General features: G+C 45.7%; 1 protein-coding gene across 2 annotated transcripts in view; it reads right to left on the bottom strand.

Annotated features, from left to right (window-relative positions):
* Positions 1-21,378, bottom strand: part of BCAR3 (BCAR3 adaptor protein, NSP family member) — a 200,266-nt gene that overhangs the window by 99,686 nt on the left and 79,202 nt on the right. Inside the window, exons 1-2 of one of the 2 annotated variants that reach the window (XM_081145885.1) lie at positions 9,348-9,750; positions 461-788 (exon numbers count right to left, since the gene is read on the bottom strand). In XM_081145885.1, the coding sequence (XP_081002011.1) occupies positions 461-777 (317 nt within the window). In that variant the 5' untranslated portion in view covers positions 778-788; positions 9,348-9,750. Of the gene's footprint in view, positions 1-460; positions 789-9,347; positions 9,751-21,378 lie in introns of those variants that run through there. The other variant, XM_081145886.1, reaches the window with a different exon arrangement.

The raw sequence follows: 21,378 nt of genomic DNA on the forward strand, positions 1-21,378 counted from the left end.
GGATGTAGTTCAGAGTCTGATGTTACAAAAAAAACAAACTTATGCTTCTTTTGGAGGGATGTAATGATACAGAAAGTTGGCTTTGAAAATACTCTCAAATATTAGATGATATTAAAAATGGTTCTTTTTTTAGGTGTTATAGTTTTTTTGTGTTATGATTATATATTTTTAAAAAACAAGCCCTTATCTTTGAAAGACACATACCAAAATATTCACAGATAAAATAAAATGAGGTCTGAGATTTGCTTCAAAATAATACCAGAGGAAGGAAAGTGGGTGGGAAAAAAGACAGAGCAGAGCTGGCCATGGGTTGATAATTGAGGCTGGGGGATGGGCCCATGGAAGCGCATTAAACTATTTGCTCTCCTTTATACATGTTTGACATTTCCCCTCATAAGACGACTTTTTAAAAAAGTTGTTTAAGACAAGTCATTTTCCCGCATGAAATTAAAGAAGTTACCTGAAGGTGAAGGCCTCGCCCTTCCAGTCCTGCCGTGGGTGCTCCTGGATGGTGTCCTGGGTCAGGGGTGAGTTCTGCCGTGGGGATTTGGCGTGGGGAAGGGTACCCATGTGACTGAAGCTATCACAGGACCTAATGGGAGGAGGGCCCTTCTTCTTCCGTGGAAGGGTGCCGTGTATAGACACGTCCTGATAGGCATCTGCGCGGCGATCAACGAGAGGTGACTTGCTGCTCAGAAGGTCCATGGACGAGGCCAGGGGGAACTGGTGATTCACCGACATGTTTCTGGGAAGGCTTGCGAACTTCCCCGCAGCCATGATTCTCAGCTCTGAAGGGGAATGAAAGGAGGGAAGGTATAAATCTAAGACAATCACAAGAACGGACTTCCTACCTACAAAAGGAAATGGAAATATATTGCCTAACAAAAGAAAATGTTCAGGGCGGTAAAAGACAAACATTGAATGGCATCATTAGTGAAATTTAATACAAATAGGAAGTTTGCTCATGTCCTTTTTTGATATTACAGAGGAATTCTCCTGGGCTGGCAGCAGGTCTGCCCACGGAAAAGGGCAAACACACTTCAGGGACTTTAGACGCACATGAGCTGTTTTATTATTTCAGGTGACTGAAACTGATGGAACCGCATGACTAACGAAAAGATTACTGAGGAGGGGCTCAAGGTTTTAGTAACAAGTGCATTAGAGAAAATGTTGTAAATATGTTAGATGGTTAGCTCACATTTCTCTACCACCTTTTACATGATAGGAACAGGCGGGGATTACTGGAATTCCTCAGCTGCTAGAGCTCATTCAGTGCCAGCCCAGCCCCTCAGTTGTGCAACCCACAGTGACGGGGCAACTTTTCTGTCAATGACCTGGTGCTTATAAATAAATCAATGTGCTCTAATTAACGATGACAGGCCAGGGTCAGGGGTCAGGAGGTGGGCCACTCCTCCATACATCAGTGGGCTCAGCTGCAGAGGGAAGCCACTGAGGTGGGGGCTCCATGTACACTGTCCCCCAGGGAGAGGGGTCAGGAACCTGCCTGCCACCAGCAGGGTTAAGCAATGTGCATGGGTGTCTGCATAGTCAGGGAAGAGTGGGGGGGGGAAAAGGAGGGAATGGAAAGAAAAAGGAAACCTGAGCTTATATGCAAAAGCAGCCCCAACAATTGTTCCCAGCTTCGATCACTAGTAAAAATGTTCATGCTGAGAGAGTCAGCACCTCCAATGCCCCCAAAACAAATGATGGTTTTGACCTAAGCCAAATTATATGACACTTATAAGGCCAGCATTTGAGGAAAAGAAACACAAGCCTGAATAAAAATTAGGGCTAGTTCCTGGACACACAAGGATCCAGAATGAGTCCCTCTAGTCATGTTATCAGACTGGTCTGGACAACAGCAGCCTAGCTACGCCCGATGCACTGGCCTCTGCAAGGCTGGCCAGCAGAACATCCCTCTGCCCTGCGGCCTGCTCTCTAACCCTGCAGCCCACTCCACACAGACGGCTCTTCCCACTGCGGAGAAGACAGCTCCGAGTAAACATCGTCACTTAATAGAACTACTGCAGAGTCAGTGCCACAAGGGAATTGAGGATTTGGGACATGGCTTGAAAGACAACCAGGAAGAGCACAGCCCTCTAAAATCTCCTAGTGCAAGAGGAAGAACCAGGATAGATGGCAGAGTGTGCTAAGAAAACAACTGACAACAAAAACACACAGGGCCCGCTGCTTTTGTGTGCAACAGAGAGAAATACACAAATGCTGGGGGCTGGGTAAAAGGAGACCCCTCGCTCAATGTATCTAATCCTAACCCTGGCCTCAGTTCTTTGCCAAACCTGGTAATTCCAGGGCTTGTCTGCTCCATGTCTAACTGGGACCACACAGAAGGCCTGGCTCACAGCGGGTGCAGAACAATAGAACGATGCGGCCCCTTCCCATCGGGGCCGCTCCCGGGGCTGACCGGTGCCTGGCACACTGTCAGCACTTGCTCAACATTAATCATCATTATTAAAAAAGAAACCAAACTCCCTGGCCCTCCCACCAGTGACGTAAGCTGACTAGGATTCCCTCACCCTGCACACACATATCCCACAGCTGGGAACTCTCTCACCTGTCTGAGCTATCGGCACCTTCTTTCTCCAGACAATCCTGGATCATTTCAAAGAACCTTGTGGGGAGGCCAAGAGCACCCCACAGAAACTCTTTTTGTGCACAGGGCCACACTGTCTATCAACTCAATTTCCAGGCTAGCATGATGGGCGAAAGCTACCCGGGCTCCAGTGTTTCTGGCAGTCTGTTTTCTCTCTGCCTACCCAAGACATACCTAGGTTTCAAGATTGAGCCAAAATGTTCTAGAGTGCCTCACACCTCCGTTTATTCTTGGCTCTAGAGGGATATTAACACCTGCCCTTTCTACTTTCAATTCGACAAACATTTAAGTGCCTACTCCTTAGAAGATACCCAGAGAAACTAAGAGTCCTAAGCCACAACCCCTGACCATGTGCTCCGAGAGGGTAAAATACAGACCATCAACAGGGTCCCTTAACAGGCTGGAGGAAAGAACAATTAATTTTTTAATTAAACTTATTGGGGTGACATTGGTTAATAAAATTATGTGTTTCAAGTGTATATTTCTATGATCCCTCATCTGTATATCACACTGTGTGCCCACCACCCAAAGTAAAATCTTCTTCCGTCACCATATATTTGACCCCTTTACCCTTTACCACCCTCCACCCTCCTTCCCTCTGTAACCACCATGATGTTGTCTGTGTGAGTTTTTGTTTGTCTTGTTTATTTGTTGCTTTCTGTTTTATATCCCACAGATGAGTGAAATCGTATGAAGAACAGTCAATTTTGACAAAAGGATTCAAGGAGGATCTCAGAGAGGGCCTCGCTGGAGGCGAAGGATTTTGAAAGGTGGAAAACGGTAAGGAAAAGCCTTCCAAGAGGATGCTGTAAGGGCAGACACATAAAGGCAGGAAGCGCCCACAGGCTCAGGAAACTGCAAGCTGCGCGGTGGGGCTGGAGTGCAGGGGTCGGGAAGCATCTTCTGGAATAAGCACAGCTTAGGACCAGATTTTGAAGTCTCAGAGGCTTTGGCAAGGTGTCTGGACTTGACCGTAAGTGCTGAGGAAGAAATGGAAGGGAGGTAATGCTGGTACCTCTGGTGGGAAGAGAGGGAGGCAAAGAAGTCAGTCTGGCTGATTGCCACCGAGGAACAATGAAGAACTGGACCTGGGGCAGTGGGCAGTGGGCAGTGGGAGGGGGAGGAGGGGCAGAATGAAGAGCTGGGAGCTCCAGGCCTCTGGCTAGGAGACAGAGGCCTCAGCCGTGGGACAGTGGTGCGATGCTATAACACACCAAGTAGTGTAAGAAGGGGCCCTGCAGGAAGGTGGGTAACAAGCTCACCTCTGGAGCTGCTCTGTGTGATCCCAGCAGGACAGTTTGTTCTAGGAGGGTAGATACTGGCGTGTGTTGTTAGAAGCCAGGGTAGAATGTAGATTTTTAAGAGTCATCATAAAGGGAATATTTAAACCAGAGAGTAGATCCCTTAGCGTGTTATTATCAGATGTGATAACAGATGCGAAAGTACCTCTTAAGCTGTCAGGAACCATACAATATCCATGAATTATATCCCTACTCTCTTGTACCATGGCTGCTTCAAGCCTGTGAGGACCAAAGCAAGGAATGAATTCTGAAAATTTAAAGTGGTGGTTCTTAACCTAGCTGCACATTAAGAAGCCTCCAGCAAGCTTTTAAAATCCCGACACCCAAGCCGTGACCCAGACCAATGAAATCAGAATCTCAGGGGGAGGACCCCGGCAGCAGTCTGTTTAAAGTCCTCTGGTATTGTCTAACATGGAGGAAGGACTGACAACCACTGGATAAGAGTCTCTTTGGTTCAGAACAACTTACACTCAGATTTGTTTACCTGGGTAACAGAAGAGAAGAGAACGACAATGAGGAAATATCATTCAGTCAACAGAGGCATCTTTCGTTCCATTCAACACTCATTTAAGGAGGAACTCCTATGTGGTGAGCACTGTGCTGGGTGTGGGGACAGTGCCAAACAACTACCCTCATGAGGTCACCACTCTATGGAGAAAGCAGACAGTAAGTAATGACCACTGTTGGTGACTCCCAGTGCTATGGGGGCAACGAAGTGGGGAGCAGGGTCTAGCAGCCCTGGAAAGGCTTCCCTGTGGAAGAGATGCTGACCCCAAGGATGTGAAGGAGAATTGAACAACTAGAAGGAGACGATCACTCCAGCTGAAGTTTCCAGAGAGTTCTCAGCTGCAGACACATTGAAAAATCACAGGCCAGACTCTCCTTTACGACTCCCTGCCTCTAAATTGGAATTCTTCCCCTTTAAAATACAGCCTTGTCCTGTGTCCAGTCACTTGGAAAGACTGGCTCAACCCTGGGCCCTGTGTCAAGTTTGAATCAGTCCAATGGTGGGGGAGGTGGTCCCAGCCCAGAGACATAACCTCAAAAATAAAACAAACTAAAAGTGGGGCAGGGGATAGAAGGGGGAACTACAGGTGGAAGCAGCTCATTTGCAAACTTTGGGTTGCTCTATTTCCTACAAGAGCTTTATTTACTTTTAATCTTTCCAGACTCTAGGACGCCAGTGAGGAAATCCAAAGGATGGAAGTGCATGGTGTGTAGTTGAATCTAGGTTCAAGGTAAGTACTTTCCATTTTCACAGAGAAGCCACTTACCACATTTGACCACTAGGCAGAATCTCAGCGTGTTATATGTAGATGGGATCTCAGAGAATCAAGCCCCTTCCTTTATCCAGATAAGAAAATAAATGTTCATTCAATATATATTCTCTGAAGGTTTACAATGTACCAAGGCTGAGGAAATAATAAACTCGACAAGGTCCTGCTCTTATAGAGCCTTCTGTGATGGTGGAGTCCAACCAACACAGATATGAAAACAAACTAGGTCATGTCCCAGTCACAAGGGCACTAAGGAACACAAAACAGGATGAAATGATAGAATGTACTGGCTGGGGATGGATGGCTATTTTAGATTAGGTGGTCTGCGAAGGCCTCTCTGAGGAGGAAATAATGACATGAGACCTGGAAAAAAGAGAAGGGGCCAATCAAGAGAAGATCAGAATGGAGTTCCAGGCAGGGGATTCTGCAAATGCAAAGGCCTTGAGGTGGGATCACGTGGTTGGAAGAACAGCGAGGAGACGAAATCCAAGTCTCCAGTCTCTGGCTCCCATGTTTTCTCCACTTGGAGATGTTTCTGTCTTGATGTTTCTTGTCTTTATGTGCTTCTTATATACTAGTTGATTTTTAAAAATCAAACATGGTCTGACTCAGAACCTATGCTTGCTTTGGAGTCAGACACTTAGAGGCTCAAATCCCTACTCTGCCATTGACTTACTTGCTGTATGGCCGGGACAAGTTACTCAACCTCTCTGACAGCTTCTCATTTGTAAAAATGGATTAACAATACTGATTTCATGAGGTTGTTGTGAACAGTAAATGTGATCATGTGTGGAAAGCCCTGACATATAGGAAGCACCCAATAAATAGTAGGTCTCCTCTAAGCAGAGCACAGACCATGTCTGTCTTGCTTGTCACTGTATCCCTAGTACAATGAGAGTTCACAAATGAAGTCACTGCTTCTGGGGAAGACTGACCAGGAAGGATGAGGAGGGAAATGTTTTAACCTAAACCAATAGATGTGAACACACCAAACCAAGTAGGACACAGACAGACACACACACACAAAGGCACACCAAGTGAGCATGTATGCAGTCTTTAAAAGAAAAGCCCAGGTGAGACTTTGGCCACCAGACTTCACCTCTCTCCACTGTGCAGGTAAACAGACATAGTGTCCTGACTCAGTCTAAGGCCATGGAGTATATAATGTTGTTTCAGTTGACGATGGACCACATATGTGACAGTATGCCCATCGATTATAATGGAGCTAAAAAATTCCTATGGCCTAGTGATGTTGTAGCCATCATAATGCAACATGGTTCTCACGTGTTTGTGGTGATGCTGGTGAAAATAAATCTATGCTGCCAGTCATATAGAAGTATAGCACATACAATTATGTCCTATAATTTTAGAGTGTAGTGTTTTAGTGTTTTTTAATAATCTCACTTATTGAAAACCCCAATTTGCTGTAAAACAGTATACCATGTTACACCAGCAGCAGCCTCATGCATCTCATTTACTCTGTCTCTTGATCACAGTAATTTTCTCTTGTGCTTGCTTTAATCTTGTGTTGTTTTATAAATTTAGTGTAGCCTAAGTGTACAGTATTTATAAAGTCTATAGCAGTGTGCATGTGCAGTGATGCCCTGCCCTTCACATCCACTCACTATTCACTCATTGACTTGCCCATAGCAACTTCCAGTCCTGCAAGCTCCATTCATGGTAAGTGCCCTATACAGGTGTACCATTTTTTATCTTTTATACTGTATTTTTACTGTGCCTTTCCTCTGTTTAGATACACAAATATTTAACCACGGTGTTATAATTGCCTATAGTATTCAGCACAGTAACGTGCTGTACAGGTTTGTAGCCTGGGAGCAATAGGCTACACCACATAGGCAAGGTGTGTAGTGGGTTATACCATATCGGTTTGTGTAACTGTATTATATGATGTTCCCACAATGATAAAATCACCTAACAACATATTTCCCAGAATGCACCCCTGTTGTTTAGTTGTGCATGACTACAAAGGTCAAAGACTCTATATCTTAATATGAAAATGAGACCCATGTGAACATCAAAGAGCTGAAACCTCAGTAGGGACAAGAGCAAGCCTGACAAGCTCCCAGCCTATGTGCTGCCTTCCAGACTCTGGGGCTGTGCTTTGAAATACTTGTGAATAGCAGCCTGACTCACTTGCTTTACCAAGATGTGTCAAAGAAACCGATGATCACATGCAAGTCAAGGCTGAGATGAGCAGCCCACTTACTTGGATTTTTCTATTTTACTTCTGATGAGATACTTCTGGTCAAACTCTTGGATGGTCATCTGATTTGGGCTTTAAGAATTGTCTAGCCCAGCTGGGCGTGGCCTAGTGGTTGAGCATTGACCTAGGATCCAGGAGATCGGGGTTCGATTCCCAGTCAGGGCACATGCCCGGGTTGCGGGCTAGGCAGTCGATCAATGACTCTCTCATCATTGATGTTTCTCTCTCTCTCTCTCTATTTCCCCCTCTTTTCCTCTCTCTGAAATCAATAAAGATATGTTTAAAAAAAAAAAAAAAAGAATTGTCTATATTTTAAACTCTGGAAATAATATTGCCTCCGCTGCCCCATTATGACATTGGCAGAGAATTTACAATTTAGATAGGTACTTTTATATCTTCTCTGCAGAGTCAGACGGGGAGAGGCGATGCAACATATAAAATCAGCTTGTCCACTTAACTGAAGTTTTGCTTGAGTTTAAAAATTACGAGTATCCTTTCATTTTTGAAGTAAATGCAATGAAGTCTAGCCAAGTTATTGAAGTATGAATAATTCTTCCCTGGATTGTATTTCAAGCACCATAGGATTTACATGATAAGGTTCTTAAGATTAGCACTGGACAAGCAGTTCTTTCTATATGAATAGGGGGAGATGGAGATCTCGGTTAGTCATCCTGGAAATGTCAGGCTTAGCGGCAGTTCAGAGAACTGGAGAGGGGAGGGGGTGGGGCTGAGGGAGCCGGTGGCATGGCGAGCTGTTTAGGTTACATACCCCGTTACCACCGGGTGCTCTGTGGCTTCCCCATGACCCACTGGGCAGCTCCTTCCCACTCCGGACCCGGCTGGGCCCAGCCCCCAGCCCTGAGGCCTGGCCCCCTCTTCCCGGACCTCGCCCCAGTCCTTGGCAGCACGCGGGGAGATTATCCCCTTTCAAACTGACCTTCCCTCGGCCCGTGCATTTTCCTTGGAGATATCTGCGTAGCCTTGGAAGATAAGAGTCAAGGCTTGAACGAATCTCTGAAGGCCTGGCTCATTTTCTATCTCGGCTAATGACTTCAGGCGAAGGCAGACACGCACGAAGCGAGGCAGCCAGCCTCTCCCCTTCGCACCTTGCTTCCAGCGCGTTAACACCAAAAACAGACTTTTCCACCCCTGGAAACCCCAGGCACCACCCTCCCAAACACGCCGCCCGCCCAGCCGCCTCGGAGCTCACGCGGCCTCTCCTGGATGAGTGGCTCCACCTGATCCAACTTTCCAAGCGGTGGCAGCCTCTGCCCGTAGGGAAAGACGGTTTGAGATGGGCACCTCCTTCCAGTCGCGCCCCCCGCCAGCCCCCCCCCCCCCCCCCGACGCCGAAGGAGCCACACAACCAGCTATTCATTCTTCCTCAACAAAGGGAGAGAGGGAGGAAGATGTTGTCGACGGTTACACGGCAGGCTCCTCCGCTTGCTTTTGCAAACTTTCCAAGAGATTAGTGGAGAGACTCGCCTCCTTCAAGCCGGCGCTCCAGCGGAGCCCCTTGGCCCCGGCCTCCCTGCACCCGCCGGCCTTGGGGCAGAGAGAGGGGGACGCGGAGGGGCGGCTGGCCGAGCGGCCGGGAAGGGCGTGGGTTCAGGAGAGCCCGGCGCCCCGGCAGACGCCCCTCAAGAGCAAAGGGCACAGATGCCCGCCGCGGGCCACGTTTGGGGAAGCCCAGAGGGTTCAGAGGCCCCCGAGGGCGCACGTCCCGTCCCCACTTCCGCCACTCCCGACCCCAAACGCCGAAGCAACTGGGGGGGGGGGGAGGTTAGGGGATGGAGTGGGGGGGGGGCGCCGGCTCTAGTTTCCCTGTAGCCTAAACTTTCTCCAACAAACTTCGCAGCCCGTCCTCCTAGGGAGGGAGAAGTCGAGGCGCTCCAGGAGGAGCGGCATCCCCGCGGTTCGCCCGGCAGACTCACCTCCCCGCGCGGCGCTCGGTGCCCGGGTCTTCCGCAGGGACTCAGGGGCCCCGCATCGCGGGCCGCGCACCGCGGCTGCTCCCGGAGCACGGGTGGCTCATGGTCTGCGGGGCGCGCTCGCCGAGAAGCCCGCGCGGCTCGCCCGTGCGCTCGGCGCTCCGGCTCCGGCAGCTGCGGGCGCGGCTCTGAGCCGGCGGCGCGCACTCCGGCCCTCAACTGGTGATTTGAGGCTTCGCGGCCCCACCCCGCAAGCCGATCCGCCTGGCCAGGCCCCTGGCGGAACCCCCTGCGACATTCACATGCAGTGACCTCGCCTTGCACTCCTCTGCGGGGATTTTAGAGCTTAGCTCTTGTGTCTCCCGCAGAAGACAGTCCTCAAGCGTAGACAGACCGCTTCCTCACTGAACCTCCTCTTGGGAGACAAACCCGCCTAATTCACTCCTCCCCCTTCCCCGCGTTATTTAATTACCCAGCAGATTTGCTTTGTTCAACTGCAGACACCTGGCTGGCTTTCAGTTTAAAGGCCTTTGATGGGATAAACATCCAGGTAACCACAAATAACCAAGCCCGGAGCACAAGCAAATCCATCACTCCCGTCTGGATATATTGAAAGCAAAGTGAGAGGTAAAGTGGCCCTTCAGTACTAGATGGCTCGGTGGGGTGAAAAATTAGAGCCAACTGGAGGACTTGCATACCAGACACCGACACCTATTATAAAGCTATAGAAATAATAATTGGCAACAAGGATATGCGAGCCGACCAGTAGAATAGAGAGTTCAGAAACACATCTACATTTTGTGGTCCTTGGTTTATGTCAAAGATTGCCACTGTGATGCATTGGGAAAGGATGGCCTGTCTTTTCAGTAAATGGTGCTGGGTCAACTGAACACCCGCATGGAGAAAAAAAGAACCTTGACTCCTACCTCATACCATACCAAAGATCAATTCCAGGTGGACTGCAGCCCTACATGGAAAAGTCAAAACAATAGAACTATCCAAAGTAAATATAAAAAAATATCTTCATGACCTTGAGGTAGGCAAAAACATTTCAGACACATATAGTACTAAATATAAAGGAAAAAAACAGGTAATTGAACATTTAGATCGAGAACACCTGCTCATCAAGACACCACCGGTGAGCCCAGCGTTTGAACAGCGACCTAGGATCCAGGTGACTGCAGTTCGATTCAGGTCAGGGCACCTGCCCCGGTTGCCGGCTCGGTCCCCAGTAGGGGGCGTGCGGGAGGCGACCGATCAATGACCGATCAATGACTCTCATCACTGATGTATCTCTCCCTCTCACTTCCTCTCTCTGAAATCAAGAGACATATTTTTAAAAAACACACACAAAAAACCATCAGTGAAAAGGCAAGCCACAGAGAATAGATAATTGCAACACATATATCCTAAAAGGGACTTGTATGGAGACTGTGTAAAGAACACTTACAAATCAGCAAAAACAAGGCAGAAAATCCAACTGAAAACAGGCTGAATATTTCGACAGGCATTTCTCAAGAGGGAATAAATAGACATTTCTCAAAAAAGCCAAAAAACATATGAAAAAGTTCTCAATTATTAATCATCCCAGAAATGCAAATTGAAGTCACAATGTGATCTCCCTTCACACCTGCTAGAATGGCTAAAATTAGAGAACTTGTATGACACTTTAGAAACCTGTTTAGCATTATCTGCTAAAGATAAATTAACAGGTAGCCTGGGACTTTGTAGTAGCAATTCCACCCCTAGGCATATAACCCAAAGAGATCTATGCACATATTCTCTAAAAGACATGTTCAAAATGTTTATAGCATCTCTCTTTATAACAGCCCCAAAGAAGTAACCCAAATGTCCATCTATGGAACAGAAATAAACTGTTCCATGGGATGCTACACAGAAATATGAATGAATGAACTATGTCTTCACTCAACAAGATGCACGACTCTCACAGATATGATGTTGAGTGAAAGAAGCTGGACACAAATGGGTACATATCTGTGATATTAGAGGTGAGGATAGTGATTATCTTGAGGGGTGGGTAGTGATGGAAAGGGAACCCAGAGGGGTTTCTAGGTGCTAGTTCTACGGGTGTACCTTGGAGATGTTGTGGGTTTGGTTCCAGACCACTGCAATAAAGTGAGTCGTAATCTACTTGCTGGTGGAGGGTCTTGCCTTCAGTCTGTAAAACACATACATCTGTGAAGCACAGTAAAGTGCAGTGCAATGAAACGAGGTATGCCTGTGCTCTATTTCTTTCTTTTTAAAATATCTTTGTTGATTTCAGAGAGAGGAAGGGAGAGGGGGAGAGAGAGAGAAACATCAATGATGAGAGAGTCATTGATCGGCTGCCTCCTGCACGCCCCCGACTGGGGATCCAGCCCGCAACCCAGGCATGTGCCCTGACTATTCTATTTCTTGATCCAGGTGCTGGTTACATAGAAATGTCCTATTTTATAAAAATTAACTGTCCCTCACTTTATAAAAAATTAACTGGTTTGTGCACTGCTTTGCATGTATATTTTACTTCAATAAAAATGTTTTTAAAATTCTGCCATGTTGGGTGTATTTTATATCATTTCATCCCCTAAGAAAGAGCTACTGTCAAGTCTGCAAGCTTCTAAGTACAGCATCCTTGAGAATGAGTTTCTACATTTTCCTTATGAGTACTTTTTTGTAGCTTGGTTTTTATCTTCCCTACCTCATTGGAAGCACAAACTTTTGATTTTTGTTAGATTTTCCCAAACTGCTTAGTGCAGTAAATGTCAAACAGACCAGCTGGTGTATTTCTAAACTGAATGGTCAGAATGCATTTACTGACTTTCTGCTGCTCTAGAGTATCACTGATAATAGTGGTAAAACTTACTTTGGTTGTTCTTGATTTTCAGAATTTCCTGAAGCACCTACTGCATGGTGCATTGTGGGGAGGTAGCAATAAAGAAAGAGCAGGAGACAACTCACACCCCAAGTGACCTTGAGCAAGTCACTGTTCCTCTCAGTCCCTCCATTTCCTCATGAGCGAGCAGGTGAATAAATATGAGGAGGCAAGGTAATAATGGATATGAAAGTTCCTAGCATATGGTAGTTATCATTAACTATTACTGGAACTGATGACACATTCTATCATTTGTCTTTACAATACTTCTGTGATATAAGAAGCATCTTTATGCCCATTTATATGGAGGAAACAGACTGAGAAACGTTAAGTAACTTCAACCATAAATTCATTCAATAAATATTTGTTGCACGCCTACTATGTGCCAAAACCCATGGCTGGTGAGAAGCAGAGTCAGAATTTGAGTCAGATATTTTTAACTTCAAGTTCAGAGTCAGGTATTTCAACTTCAAGTTCAATGGTCTTTTCACCACACCACAACTACTTTCACATTTGTATCCCCAGTGCCTGCCACATAATAGGTGCTCAATACATTAATAGGAGTATTTTAATATAATCTTTGGATTAGGGAATATTCACATGGTTCACAAATTGAAATATAAATGTAATCGTATAACAGTAAAAAGTCCCCCTCTTAACTCTGTCTCCCATCTGCCCAGTCCCCTTACCACTATAGGTAAAACTGCTACTAATATTATGTTTGCCTATTAGAGTCTTTCTAAGTGTATGTGTGCTACCCCCTACACAAAAAAGTAACATACTATACCTACAGTTCTACACTTTGCTTTTTTTTCACTCAACAGTATATCTTGAAGATTTTCTTATATTGTGTGCTATTCCTTTGAAGAGATGTACCGTAATTTATTTAATTGGTGTCTTATTGATGGACACTGAGGTTGTTTTCCATCCTTTCTTACTACAAACAATACTGCAATGAATAATTGTGTACATACATCATTGTGCAAATATATCTGTAAGATAAATTTCCAGAGGTAAAATTGCTGAGTCAAAGGGTATATACTTTTGAAATTTTGGTATGTAATGCCTTCTATAGGGATTGTACCAATTTATACTCCCCAGCAATATAAGAAAGTGCCTATTTCCTCACATCCTGGATAGAATGTACTATGAAACTTTTGATTTTTTGTCAACCTGATAAGTAAAATAAATTTTAGTGCAAGTTTAATTTGCATTTCTCTTATAATAAGTGAGGCTGCTCATCTTTTCTTACTTAGTAGCCATTTGCTTTTCCTTTCTGGAATTTGTACTTCCATTTTTCTATCCACCTGTAGGGCTTTTATATCAATTTTCTAGGACCTCCTTCTATATTAGAACGCTCAGCTCTTTGTGGTATGAGCTGCAAATAATTTTCCAATGTTAATATTAAAGAAAAGGGCTGATATATGCAAAACACTGTTATTTTAGGAAGCTCATTCTGAAAGCCATGTAGAATGAACTAGAGAAGTGAGAGCCGAGGCAGAACACTGATTAGGAGACCATGGCAATTGTCACATGACAAGCGCTTTGACTAGCTGGCGACAGTGGGAATGGAAGGACCAAAATGACCAGGGTATTACCAAGGACTTAACTGGCAAGAGTTAATAATTAGCAATGATAACAATGACAGTAACAGTAGCTACAGCTGGTTTAGGAATAGCAACAAGCTCACACTATGCTAAGCGCTTTGTTAGCTAAGCTGTGAGCTGGTACTGCGATTGCCCCCACTTCACAAATGAGAAGAGTGAGTTTCAGCAGTTAAAGAACTTATCCAAATTCACACTAGATGTAAGTGGCTAACCCCAGGTCTAGCTGACCCCAGCTGCCTGGCAGGGTGAAGGGAAGCGATCAAAGGTCTGCAGTCTAAGTGCCTGAGTAATGGCTGGCTTGATGACAGAGACAGAAGCCAGGGAACAGCTGCCTCTGACTGGAGAGCACCAGGCTCTCTTTTAGGTGCATTGAGCGTTTCTCAAAGCCTTTCATGTACATGGTTACTCTTCCCACAATGGCTCTGTGAATCTAAGGAGGTGGTGTATCCCCATTTTACTGATGAGAAGACTAAGGCATTATGAAATTGAATAACCCATCCCAGCTTAAGAGTCCTGTTCTCTGGGAAACCTTCCCTGAAACCCAGAACAGGTCACATACTTCAGTTATATGTGCCTTACGGCCTGGAACATATTTGTCACAGTTCATAGTTCTACATTTATATCTGTTATTTCTGTTTAATATCTATTGTTCTATAGAGGCTAAGATCCATGCGTTGTTTTGCTTCTGTTTTGTTCCTAGTTTGGGGCCTGGCACATTATTAGCAGTCAGTGCATATTTATTGAATGACTGACTGACTGAATGAATGAACTCCAGGCTTTCAGACCCTTTGTCCTTTGACCTATGTATTATATCACAGAGCTCTCTATAAGCTAAATAAATATAATGCCATGGATGTGGGTTGTGCTATAAACAATTTTAGGATTCGAATCTCTTCAAGTCTACAGCCAGCTTTCACATTAATGTTTAAACAGCAAAACTCTGGGTCACTTCAGCCAAAGGGACAGATGAAAGGACAATATAACCAGTGATATGGAGTTGATAACTTTTGGGCAGTGCAAGGGGCTTTGTCAGGGAGCACTCAACCTCACGTGGATCCCCTGCTGCCACAAAGTAATTTATTGAGTCCCACCCTGTAACATCACTAGTTAACAGGCAGCTGGGGCAGCACTGGGCAAAACGCACCTCAAGGAAGAATAGCTTTTCAAATTCCAGGTGAGGCCTAAATGGTAACAAATAAGGAACAACAGATGTTTAAGCTATAATCGAAGAAGACCAAACAGAAAATCTGAATTTGAACAACTGTAGACAGAGAGAATGAGAATTCCCTGAAGTTAATATGCAAAAAACTGGCAGCTCTAATATGGAACATAGCCTCAAATGTTGCAGAATTTTCGGGAGCCTTACCCTCTAGGTGCCTGCCCTGTGAAGAGATAGCCATGGACTTGATCATGGGAATCCCCAGTGTACTAAGCAGGGAAGTCGACCCAGCGTCCTAAAGGCCTGTATGAGGGCTGCAAACTCAATGTCATATCAGCTGGAGAAGTCGTTATAGGAGGGCTACAGCTGGATAGAACCTCAATAAATATTTACTGAATGAACGAGCGAGTAAAAAAGATGTGGCGTTCTTCACAACACAGTCTCAGTTTCTCCGCAAGGTGCACCTCGGCCTGATGGTCTACATCTGAACAACCCGATTCAGGACTTGCTTTTATCACCAAACTCCGGACGCTTGGTGGCCAGTTACTTCCTTAATCTGATGACCAGATATGCATTATTCAACAATTGGAAGGAAATACTCTAAAATGCCTCTGGATAGTTATAGAATTCCATATTATTTTCATTTCCTTACACAGTTCTTTTTATTTTTTTCCAGTAAGCATGTATTATTTCATTATTAAAAATGTCACTTAAAAAACAAATTCATTGAGGCCCTACCGTAGGAAAGGCATCCCTAGCCCAAGGAGATGTGAAGGTGAGTATGCCATCAGGAACTTACAGGTACAAGGGGAGAGGTCCCCTGTCCTGTGAGAATGCAGAGAGGGAGAGATGAAAAGTATTGGGGGACACACTATTGATGCTGGTGAAAATAAAGGAGGGGGAGGAGTTATAGGAAAAAAGTGCTTTGCTATGGAAATGAAGAGAGAGGAAACAAATGTGTGTAAAACTAGCACAATGGCCACCTGGGGCCATCTTGAGTTAGGACAAGGGTTCGGTTTAGATGCTGCAGGCTGTCCCAGAGGCCAGTGGAGGTGAACCACGACTGCACTGTTCTAGTGCAGAGGAAGGAGCCTGGACAGCTGGAGGCAATGAAGGGAGCATGGGGCCTACCAGCTCCCTCACACAGGAGGGGCCAGACAGGAAAACCTAACTTGCTTGGATGCACTCGTTCAATCTTGGACAGCAAAATTGGCTTTCCAGACACGTAGATTTTAGTCTAAGATGTGATTTTCAACCAATGTGTGGCAAGAATTTTTAAAATATGCAACACCTGACTATTTAGTCTGGGGCACTGACCTCTTTTCCGTTAGATTGTCAAATTTAAAAATGACAACAGCCAACACAACAATCTCTGTCTTGTGTGACTGAATCAAAATTATACCTATTTCCCCCCCCATCAGATTAGCAGAATTTTAGTAATTAGTTTATGTGTGCCACGAGATGAAAAGGTTGAAAATTGCTGGTCTAAGAGAATGGTTGGTGAGATGTGGGTAGGACTCACCCACCACCTTAAAATGTTATCACTTAAACCTCCATCATTCTCTGCTCATTCCATTGTGGGAGGCATTGACCCTTCTCTATAAGTCTCCTTGTTGTTGTTGTTTTTTTGGTGGTGTTTTTTTTTTTTTGTAAAAACAACGTTAATCCTTAATAAATGACCAAATAGAACACTAACTCTGAATGTGCCCTTTGCCCAGCAACTCTACTTCCAGGAACCTTTCCTATGGAAACACTCACTCACCTGTACACACTAAGATATTCACGTTTGCAATTTAAAAAAGTATTTATCTGCAGAGGGATGACTAAGAGAGATTAGAGCACATCTGTACTATGGCACACACTGTGTAGCTAGTAAGAATGAGGTAATGACACAGAAATATATCTGTGTAATACTGTTAAGTGAAAAAAGCCAGTTGCCTCATTCATGTAAAAATAACAAACATATATTTGTGTGGGATTATGTGTCTACATGTACAAAATGTCAAAGAATTTCCTCCCATTAGACTGTTGGAGAGGTGAAATGGACATGTGAGCCAGAGAGGACTTTGCTTTTTTCCTTCATGTTATTCTCAATTGTTTGAATTTTTTCCAGTGAGCACCAGTTACTTTCATAATGAAATAATTTATACAGTGCTTACCGTGAGCTTTACGTATATTCACTCACTGAATTCCAACAATCATCCTATGAGATGGCACTATCTTCTTTTATAGATGAGGACATGGACCCTGCCCAGGTCACACAGTGATATGTGAAGGTGCTGAGCTTTGAACCCAGGCCATCTGGCTCGACCTCGTGCTCGTCTTAGTCATTAGGTTATTGTGCCTCAAAAAGATTACGTAAATAAACAATAGCCCCGCTTTTAGCACCAGACACACCTGCATTTGAACGTCCGTTTTTGCTGATTAGCTGCGTGCTTCTCGGGAAGTGTCTTACCTGTCGATCAGTTTCCCCAGCTGTAAATGGGGAATGATAGTCACATACCTCATGAGACTGTTCTGAGGACTACATAAAATGTGTTTGGTGCAGGCACTGAGTGAGCGCTTGGTAAATATGGACTGTTTCCTCTGTTGAGATGAAACGGCCAGCCCTTTAATGCTTTACTTTAACTGGCCGTTTTCTTGGTTGGCTGCTTGGCAGCATCCGGTGCTTCAAGGGTAAGTGGAGGAGTCGGACTTGGAAATAAGGGGGAGTTGGCTTAGACCGAGAAAGGAGAAAATGCTGAAGTAACACTTCACCTTTTTCAGTTTTGTCTAAAGCTGGGCCAGTTAAGAAACTAAAATTAATAGCATTTGAAAATAATTCTGGGGTAAAATATCTCATTTTTAGAATGAGGGTATTAAGATTCAGGGTTTTTCCCCAGGTCACTGAACCAATTAAACAGCAGAGCCAAGACTGAAATTTAGATTTTCTAATTTCACATCCCACCCTCTTTTCTGTGACACCTACTGCCTGAGTTGGGGTCACAATGTCAGGGTTGGAGAGTGGTGACTGTGGCCACTCAGAGGAAAGCACTATAGAAATGTTAAGAGTATGGAACTAATAGTGCCACTGGGGGAATGTTCCATCAATCCATGTGCTGCTGTTTCTGAGTGAAGACTATCTATTTGTGAGGCTCCAATTGTGCCACCCACTTTTCAGACTCGATCAGTGGCTGGCAGGAAGGTGTCATTATCATTCTCCAAAGAGAAGAGATGACAACCAGAAATGGATCGGAAAGACCCAGAGTTCTCAGCCTTTTTTTCCAACAAGACACGAATGTTGCACAACTCACTCGAGTGTGAGTGCGATCACATGAGCATGGTGTGTGACTCCACAACTTTTTCCTTCAGTCAGAGACTCTTTGATTGCTAAAATGTGGATAAGTATTAGAGCTGGAGTTTGTTACACTGTCCTCTCTAATTTGGTGTAGGCTTGAAAAATGCCATGATGAAAAGTTAATAAAATTTTAAGTAGATCTTTGGAATATAAATGCATGGGGGTGGTATTATGATAGAGAATCTTGCATCTGTCAGTTTATTTAAAAAATAAATTATTTCCAATCTGTGATGCTGCTTTATCAGTAATGGAGTGCTTGCCATACGCCTCAATCCCCCCATCCCAAGAGCTGTTCGAACAGCAAGTTAGAGGGCTGGGCAAGGTCATCAGTTTGGTCCTTTCCTCCCTCCCCAGCTCACTTGTGCTCTCCCTCTCTCTGTCTCTCTCTGTCTCTGTCTCTCTCTTTTTCTGGGTGTGGAGCATTCCTCTTGGATGGTGACCATTTGGAACTCCTTCAAATGACCCTGTTGACAGTACCTAGGTTACTAAGTAGTGGTACAGGTGTCTGCAGTAAGGGGCAGAGCACAAAAGATTCTGTGAGAGGAAACAGCCTAAATTTGAAGAATAGCTCTGTCTACCTGCAATGGACTAAGAGCTTTATACATATCATCTCAAGTAATCCTTTCAGCAACCTAGAGAGGTGGTTATTAAGCCCATTTTACAGATGAAAAAACAGAGACAGAGTAACCAGCCAAGTTCACATAGCTAAGATGTGGAGGCCCTCAACTGGACTCCCCAATTCTACTATCTATATCACCTCCCAGCATGAACCCTGTTTCTCAGAAAGAGCAGGAGAGTTTCGGTGGAATTGCTTGAGCAGGGCCTGGAATAGCAAAGTGACTTAAAAGAAGCAAGTTAACTGGTTAGCTCAGTGCCTGGCATTTAATAGATATTTATGGACCGGGCTTTTGAAGGGAGTTTCTACACAGGGTGGAGGTGGGTGGGAGTCTCTGGTGGATTGGAAACCACAGTGTGGGCCTCCATGTACATTTGAATTTCCCCCCTGGCAGGAAACCACACAGACAGGTTCATAGGTGTGAGCCGTGAGGTCCAAGCTCCCTGTCCTACCCAGGAGTGGTCTGGGAGTGGCAGCCTTGCCATCGCTGGGGGGCTTGTCAGCAATGCCCAACCTCAGCTCCACCCCAGACCGACTGACTCAGATCCTGAATTTTCACTTGCCTTCCAGGTGACTCGGTGAAGAGGTCTTGCCCTGGCTCAGCAGCCCTCTGGCAGGGAAATTCACCAGTCGTCACCCTCCTCAGTCTAGAGCAAAGAAAGTCCCTTTTCTGGTTTTAGGCGTAGGCGGGGCTAAAACCACATGCCACCCTCACCTCCTTCCCCTGGAAGGACCATCGAGGGGGAGTGGGAGGCAGGCGGCTTGGTCGTCAGCATTTCCAGGAAGTTTGACCCCTGTGTACTCCCCGTGTGACCTCTTCTGCGTCAGGACTTATGAACCCGAGGGCATTAGAGGAGTTCTTCCTCACAGCATGACCAGGCGGTGACAAATGCACCACATGGGAGGAAATTAGTGAATAATTCTTGATATTCTGAAGTGAGTCATGCTGGCCTTTCTTGGAGACCAGTGCTCCAGGTGATCAGACTTGTGGTTTCTGTTTCTTAATCCAGAGTATACTGTTAACGACACCTAGAGTGTGTCCCCCAGGACAAGTTGCTGGGGCAGCAGACCAGGTGACTCTTGGCCTTGAGGCACTAGGTACAGAAATGCTATTACATTGTTGCCACCTTTGGGAACAAAGGTAAAATAAAGGACAGGTAAGGTGCTTGTGTAAACATGGACTTTGCTGACTTGTTAACTACTGCAGTCAGAAAGGAATCACCCAGAGCTCCAGGGACCCTCGCTCCTGCATTCTCCCTCCCCCTCCCTTACTGTCCCTCTCCCGTTTGCTCTGGGCTCTCAGTGCAGCGTATAGCCCAGAGTGACCAATGGTGACCAGCCCTGCCTGCCCGTTGCTTGAGTACCTATTATTGGCATCGTGTGTGCTTTCCCTACTAATCCTCACAACAGTATCTTGAAGTATCATTTGCCCTACTTTATAGATGAGGAAACCGAGGCTCCGTGAAGTTAAGTTGTCCTTGGTCACGTGTCTAGAAAGTGTCAGAGGACTGGAATACAGATCTGACAGGGACTCTAAAGCCCAGGGTATCTCCCTTCATACCAGGCCGCTTCAACCTCACCTGCCTCCTGCAAAATTTCAGGTGAGAGACATACTCAGCTGAGTGGGGAGGGGGGTGGCAGGTGTCGTTGGTGCCTCTAAATCGCACCATGCTGGTGGGTGGCAACTCCAGTTACGTGTCTGTCTGGTGCCAGCCCCGGGATCGGGTGACGCTCTGCATGAATCACCAAGAGGCGAAAAGAGGAACCCCCTCCCACCATCACCAAAGTCCTGGAGGATTATCTAAGCCTATAAGGTTTGGGGGATGGTGTAAACTCTTCCTGTTAGCTTTCTACTGGCTCTGTTTGGAAACAGAGATGAGGTTACCTGATAAAGCACCTCTATGTCTGAAACTGAGACAAGTACTTGCCATGTGCTCTTGGGACCCTCCCGGATGAGAGCCAGGCAACGAGGGCATAGAAAGATGGACAGGAAAAGGAAAGAGTGGCAGAGGTGCTGATCCAAGTTTCAACCACCCTGCTATTTATAGGTGAGACATTCCTCAGGGGAGAGAGGATCCAAACCCAGACCCACAAATGATTCAGCCCTTAGTTGTCGGAGGGCAGGCTATTCAGTCTTCCCCCGGGACGCAGGAGTTGAGTCTGCTACAACTCTCACAGTAGAGCTCTTCAGGCGAATCTTTGCGCACCATCCACAGCGGGAGCCCTCTGGGCCTGGATTCTCTCCTTCACCACTCTCCACAGCTCTCCTTTTTGCTGGCCCAACTCCCCCTGCTCCCTTCTCAGGGTGTCTTCCAAACCTTTCCTTTATCCATCCTAAAGCCCGCCTCCCCACCCTTGGAGGTGCACTGCTTCCTGATATCAATGTTCTCAAACTTGCCTGATTATAAGGATCACCTGCCAAATGTGACCATGCAGATTTCCA

The sequence above is a fragment of the Miniopterus schreibersii genome, assembly GCF_964146895.1.
Source record: "Miniopterus schreibersii genome assembly, chromosome: 8".
In the NCBI taxonomy this organism is placed as follows: domain Eukaryota; kingdom Metazoa; phylum Chordata; class Mammalia; order Chiroptera; family Miniopteridae; genus Miniopterus; species Miniopterus schreibersii.